The sequence below is a fragment of the Corvus brachyrhynchos genome, unplaced genomic scaffold (genome assembly GCF_000691975.1).
Source record: "Corvus brachyrhynchos isolate BGI_N302 unplaced genomic scaffold, ASM69197v1 scaffold315, whole genome shotgun sequence".
In the NCBI taxonomy this organism is placed as follows: Eukaryota; Metazoa; Chordata; class Aves; order Passeriformes; family Corvidae; genus Corvus; species Corvus brachyrhynchos.
In genome coordinates, this window is record NW_008237903.1 from 1,249,703 (window position 1) to 1,256,940 (window position 7,238).

The 7,238-nt window shown below is 43.2% G+C and overlaps 1 protein-coding gene across 1 annotated transcript; it reads left to right on the top strand.

The window, feature by feature from the left end:
* Nucleotides 1-25: 25 nt before the first annotated feature.
* Nucleotides 26-4,850, top strand: FGF19 (fibroblast growth factor 19; the record flags this gene model as incomplete). Its single annotated transcript, XM_017732988.1, has 2 exons — nt 26-136; nt 3,053-4,850. Coding segments are annotated over 2 exons (444 nt in total), but the record flags the coding sequence as incomplete, so codon positions are not given.
* Between the last annotated feature and the right edge of the window lie 2,388 nt (nt 4,851-7,238).

A 7,238-nucleotide genomic window follows, 5' to 3' on the forward strand; every position in this document is an offset into this window, starting at 1 on the left:
GCTGTCCCCTCTCTCTCTCTCTCTGCCCGCAGGTCTGCTGGAGATCCGCGCCGTGGCCGTGCGCACCGTGGCCATCAAGGGCGTGCAGAGCTCCCGGTACCTGTGCATGGACGAGGCGGGGAGTCTGCACGGGCAGGTGAGCACCCGCGCTGCTTTCCCCGGGGGGAATTTCCACCCTGGAACAGCGGCCGAAGAGCCGGCGTGTTCTGCTAATAATGGGGTAACAAAGCTTTCAGGTGTCCGCCACCCTCCCTCCCTCTCCCTCCCCCGCCTGTTCCCCGTAGGACCTGCGGTTCTTGTCACCGTCGCTGGGGGGATTATTAGAAGGCAGAAAGGAAACGTCGTTTAGAAAGTAAATTATGTTGTGCGTGTCTCCTGCCAAAATATACCCAAAGTACAGCCCAGGGCAAAATTGCATTTAGGTTTAAAATTCTCATCAGAGGGAGACCGTGATTCTGCTGCAGAAATAGATTAAGCCCTGCCATAGAATGTGAATAATTTCTCACCGTTCAGGTCAGGTACTCTGGAAAAAAAATCCAACAAAACATTTAAAAAGGGATTGCTCCTTTGGAGAAGAGCTGCAGCCAGCTGGCTGCCAGGCATACAACTCCCAGGAACATGGGGTTGCCATCTCTTAGGAAGTTGCAAACAGAAAAAGGATTTTGAGGGGAAAGGATGCTTCTCCACTGTCCCACTTCTGTGCTGCTATAACAGGACACCTGCGGGACTCTGAGAGGTTGGGGAGTTAAGTGCCCCACTGGTGCCACTTGGTTAGGTCATGCTTTTTCACTAGGTACAGCAACTAGTCACTAGTTAAGGCATGTGGATACATTATTTACTCTAGAATTTGACAGGTACAGTTCAGATTCAGTCTGTACAGAAGCCTGAGCTTCACAGAGCAATGGCTTTTCATGATGCCACAGTAAAGATACAGCTTGATCCTTTTTTGATTACTCCAGCCAAATTTCTGCTGATTTCAGTGAGGAATGGACTTGGCCCATCCTCAAAACTCTCAGTATCTTTAATAAGAGCAACACTGATGTTCCTGAATGCAGATATAATATAGAATTAAGCCTTTCTTTCCAAATTTCCTTGCTTTTCTGGGCTCAAATCACTCAATGCTGTGATGAGGTGCACAGGTTCAGATGATACGGTAGTTATTAGCTTAGTATTTTAATGTATATCCAAATCATATTCAGCTCCCATTGGAGCTACCAGCTGAACTTTAGCAATCACAGAATTTTAAAATGGCTTTCCTATAACAGCATTTTGAAGGCATACACGTTGACTGAAGCTGCATTTGTTGGTGTAGAGTATCCGATGCAGGCTGGGGGTTTCTTTTCTGAAAACACAGCAGCACGTAGCCGTGCTGTCACATCTCCATGTTGTGGACACCTGCTGTCACGTCTGTGCTCACAGCCCAGCCAGGCAGCTCTGCAGGTAAATCTTTACCTTATCAGCACCGCACTCAGGAGTGGAAGAACAAAAGGGCAAACACGGTGTCTGGGGGCTGAACCTGTACTCCGGCAACATGGCCTGTTTTGACACTGGAAAAATGATGACTAGGGTTGGTTTCTGAATGCGCTGTGTGCTGTAGTCAGTAGTTTAAGGGAAACGCTGAATATACTGACATACTGTGATTCCTCCTGTGAAAAAAAACTAATCTGGAAATACTTAAAAAGTCTGATTGGTACTTGTTTAAAAAAACACACTAGAGACCATCCCAATGAAGTGAAGAGGGAAAGGTATAGCTGAGACGCAGGGTATCAATCGATTGACTGATATCAATCAATATCTGTTGTTTGTAGTGTGCACTTCTTGAGCAAGAACCTCTTTTATTTCATCATCCTTTTCAGTGAGGCTGAGCACTCATAAAGACAGCTAACAATCCAGTCTCAATTTTTTGTCATATACACATATTTTTCTGACATATAATGTGTGTGTGTAAGCATAAATACTGCACCATTTTATTTGAAGAAACATCTTTTTTTAAAATTACTTTATTAATTTAAAACATGCCTTTAAAAGACAATCAAATGCATGCCCTTAATTTTACTCCATGTTACTGAGGCTGTTTGAGAAAGGCCCAAAAGTATTAAATATGCTCTCTGTTCAAACAGGCGGAACATTCCTGTGAGGACATTTCTGTCTCTGCAGACTGAGACATAATCAGCAATTCTCTTTTATTGACCACAGGTTCAATCACCTGCAGTGGCTGAGACTGAAATAGCACCAGAGCTGTAAGAAATGCAATGCTGGTGTAACAATCTGGAGAGGTCTGACCTGCTGATATGAGTCTAATATACAAATATAATATATCATTTATAGATACATATATTTATAAGATATTAAAGATATATAATATCTGTACAGGCCATTGCAAATGTAATCCTACAAATTCATACCTAAGAAAATACATTCTTCTGTACAAAATCCTAACTTGTGCTGGTATACGTTCAACAGTTCTCGTGTTAACATGAAAATGACACTTTGTAAAAGGGTCTTTTGCAATTTCAGTAAATTTTGAGTGGAAAATAGTAGAAATTACCTTTTAGCATTTTTTTACTGATTGGCCACATTGCCTTTCTACAGAGCTGATCCTGAAGCCCTTGCACAGGCAAATCTCTAACAGAGCAGGAGTTCTATACTTGGATTAGGACTCATGACTGCAATTAAGTACCGTCAGCAATTAAGGACAATTCCATCTAATTCAGCACTGGCATCTAAGATTCTTCTTCCCCAGTGCTCAGGACAGGATAAGTGTGGTGGCTGTGGAGAAGCACATCCCAGGCTTCAAAGCTTATTTAAAGTGATGGACCTGGAAAGAACTTCAGGGGTTCTGGAAGAGAATATAGAATATAGAATATAGAATATAGAATATAGAATATAGAATATAGAATATAGAATATAGAATAGAATAGGAGATTGGGAGAAGGCAGGAGGACACCCCCACTGAGGGAGAAGGACTTGTCCCATTGAAGGTTTGCATTGTGGTTGACTACAACCAGCCTGGTGGGTATATTTGTAACTCTTGCTATTCCTTGCTGTTCAGCTCAGGTATTCCACTGAAGACTGTTCCTTTGAGGAGGAGATTCGCCCGGATGGCTACAACGTGTATAAATCAAAAAAACACGGGATATCAGTGTCTTTGAGCAGTGCCAAACAAAGACAGCAGTTCAAAGGGAAAGATTTTCTTCCCCTGTCTCACTTCTTGCCCATGATCAACACCGTGCCCGTGGAGTCAGCGGACTTTGGTGAATACGGTGATTACAGCCAGGCCTTTGAGCCAGAGGTGTTCTCCTCGCCCCTGGAGACAGACAGCATGGATCCCTTTGGCATCACCTCCAAACTGTCCCCAGTGAAGAGCCCCAGCTTCCAGAAGTGACTGTGCTCAGCATGTGTTTTTACAGGAGTATTGCAGAGTACTGCAGGGTTTTTAGCTTTTCAGGTAGTGATATTTGGGAACTTTTTTGTGTATTTGAGTATGGAGCCAGCCTCACCCTTGTTGTACCTGTAAGAGATGAGTGCCAAGAGGCTGTTCTATAGTCTAAAGAATTGCCTATCCATAGTTTTGTTTGGAAAAGGAGGATTAAATATGAAAAATTTCGCAGCTTTATCAGAGTTGCTCCAGAGGTGGTGATAAAGTTTTTCTACATAATTTTTCTACACCAGCTTCCACATATATTCACCTCTTATATCTGCTCATATGAGCAAATGCAGAAAACCTTTTCCTCTTCAGAGACCTTAAACCCAAAACATTTGGACCAAAACTAGATGAAGGAAAACATCCCAGCAGATGTAACTAGAGTTAATGCTGCTTCTTAAAAGGCTGCTAACAACATTCTGGGGAAAACTTTCTATTGAAAGCATACTACTGAAAAAAAACAAATCCTGCTTGTATATTGTGCTTTTTCTTCCCTTAGAAAATAAGGGAAGAAAGGGAAAAATTTCTCCCTTCCCTTATTTCTAAAGAGTACTTTGGGAAACTTGATCGTTGATTTCTTTTGTAGACTAAATTATGTTCTCTGTGGCATCAGAATCATGCAGCAGAGAGTTCTCATCAGAATTAGTGAGAATTCATTGTGTGGTTGGAAGAGTGCACAGGGCTAGAATTGATGTTCATCAGGTAGGGAATGAGCAGCTCAAATGAGTGTTTAAATGAAGATTCTGTTGTATATAAGCATGTATATGTCGTTAGCAAATGGAGAAAACCACTGAAAACGGATGTATAGGTCAAATCAGTTGCAAAATAGGTTTTCGTGTTTAACCTTTAACCACCAGGAATTCTTTCAAGTCACTTCCAGGCTTGATTCAGCATCCATGGGAATCAGTGGAGAGATGGTTTAGTGAGTTAAAAGCTGCAGAACTGGGTCAGGATTCTCCTTGCAGGAAGGGATTGTGAGTGCCTCTGGACAAGGCACCTGATGTCTTCAGTTCTGTTCTCCCTTTGAAAAGAGTCAATGAAGGAATAACCAAGGTGAAGCCAAAGGAAAAAAAAAAAGGATAGTTCAGGGATTCTACTTGTTTCCAAAGGTTCACTTATAATAGAGATTCCTGTACAAAAAAAAAAACTCTACTGGAAATACCGGTGTTCTTCTGACCTAGCACTTCATTGCCAATGCAATATTTATAATTAATTTATTGAATACATACACCTGTTTATTTTGTTACTGTTATTTATGCTCAAAATTCTATTTATATACTCCTGAAGGTGGGTTTTTTTAGTTGTAACAAATCTTGTGGAGTTTCGTAATCACGGAATTTTAGCCAACGATAGTTTTTTAAATTTCTGTGCATTATCAGTAGTGTAATGTGTACATTTGCAATAAAAGAGAAAATCATCTTCAACACCAAAATCTGCTTGACTCTTTTGTCCCTCCCTAAGTGCCATGTCCACACATCTTTTAAATACCTCCAGAGATGGTGACTCAACCACTTCCCTGGGCAGCTTCCTGACAAAAAAATCCTGTGGGTAGAAGGCTGCTCCCATTTAAAAATGGGAACCATTCTAGCCAGTGCTGCCAGGGAGAAAAGTGGTGAGTTTTGCCTGAAAAAGATGTCAGTTTCTGGCAGGAAAAGAGCCTGAATGTTTCCATTTGGAAATGCTGTGAGTCACAGGAACAGCAGATTTCTTGGCTGGCAAGCGTCTTTCATGGTGTTTTCCCATTCTCTTTTGTGCTGAGCCACTGCCGCACATCCGGAGGGTTCCCACTCCTTATGTGCTGGAAGAAGTAGTTCTGATTTTCAGGTTGTTTTATTCCAAAATCTTTCCGATTTCAGGGGGTTTCATTTCCAGTTTTGATCAGTTGCTGTACTTTCTTTGAATGCCTTTCAAGACCTGTTTTTTTTTTTTAAAAACCCAAATCAGAAAACAAAATAAAATACTAATGAACTTCTAAAGTTCAGTCAAAAAAACTTCCACTTTTTCTTTTCTGCTAAAAAGTTGCACAGATTTGACAGGAAACGTGGCAAATAATGGAGTTAGGAGAGTACACAGTTTAACTGCACCAGTGAGGGATTTTTTTAAGTGGGTGTAACAGCGTGAATATTTCTCAAGGGTGCAAAGATGGGCAACCTTATGTTTGGGAACAGCATCTGGAGCTCTCTCGTGACCCTACTTGCTGACACCTTTGGATTACCATCTTCCACCGGCAGCACGATGATTTTTCCTGCAACAGCATGGTTAGAGGTTGGTTCAATATTTATTCAGACAGAGGGAAGAATGCCAGGAGCTAAATTAACCCACACCGCTTCCTGGAGCACTTTAGTTTTCCTTGGAGTTTTCCCATCCCAGCTCTGACCAAACCTGGCTGTTTTGCTTATAAAATCTGACAAGATCTCGGCTGGAGGTGGGAGGATTGCTGGGAAATGCTTCCCCTGCCCTGCGACACCTGACTCGGTCAGGAACTGGGTGTGCAAAACCTCCAAAAAACACCCCTGCCTTTGGTTCTGTGGGAATGTAAACAGCACCACCACCCCTCACCACACCCGTCCCCTGTCCCCTGTCCATCAGAGCTCCTCAAAGACAGTAGGACAATGGCAGTGCTTTCATTTGCAACAGCACATTTTACAGCCCTAAAAGGTTTTTAAAGCTCAGGTGTCAAATGTCTCCTTGTGAAGTCTCAGTTGGAAGCTGTGATGTGCAAATACGAATTGTTAGAGGAGTGGGGAGGCCGCAGGAAAGGAGATACTGAGCGTCTTCATTTCCACTTGGAGGAAGTGTAAAAACCTATAAATCAATTCAAGAGTCATGGTGTCCACTTTACCTCTGCTCAAATCACTGAAACCCTGTTGGTGGAAAATTTGGGGGCCACTCTTTCTACTCTGCCAGTGTACTTTGCATATGAATGGAGAACAACACGATAAATTAAACTTCCCTTTTTTCCTCAAAAAATATACGTGTTCCAACACCAGGCTGGCAGAAGAGCATGACGTACCCAGGGCTCCGGAAAGTAATGCATAATGTATACAAGTATACAGCCACATTTTCATTAAGTATCCGGAAAGTAATGCATAATGTATACAAGTATACATGCTTGTAAAAAAGTATCAACACTTGACCAGTGTTGATCTGTAACAACTCGTAAGTGAAATGTTTCCTTTGACCAGTGTTGATCTGTAACAACTCGTAAGTGTTCTAACAGAGCAGCCTGCAACGGCACCCTACAGCTGGGGTGGGTATTTACACCAAAAATATTTATGTTTTAGAATCACAGAATGGTTTGGGTGGGAAGGGACCGTAAAGATCATCTAATTCCAGGGCCAGGGACACCTTCCAACAGACCAGGTTGTTCAAAGCTACATCCAGCCTGGCCTTGGGCACTCCCAGGGATGGGGCAGCCACAGCTTCTCTGGGCACCCCACCCTCACAGGGAAAACTCGCGGGCATATGCACCAGAAATACACTTCTTAAAAGCCACAGACGCCAGTATCATATGAGAGAGATGTGCAAACTCCATCATTCCATGCCTAGCGACAGGACCCGAGGGAATGGCCTGGAGCTGTGTCAGGGCAGGTTTAGGCTGGATGTCGGGAAAAGGTTCCTCACCCAGAGGGTGGTCGGGCACTGGAACAGGCTCCGCAGGGCACTGGCCACAGCACCAAGGCTGGCAGAGCTCAGGGAGCGTCTGGACAGCGCTTTGAGGCACGGGGTGGGATTTTCGGGACACGGGGTGGGATTTTCGGGACACCGGGTGGGATTTTCGGGACACCGACGTCTCCCTATGGATGTCCCGGCC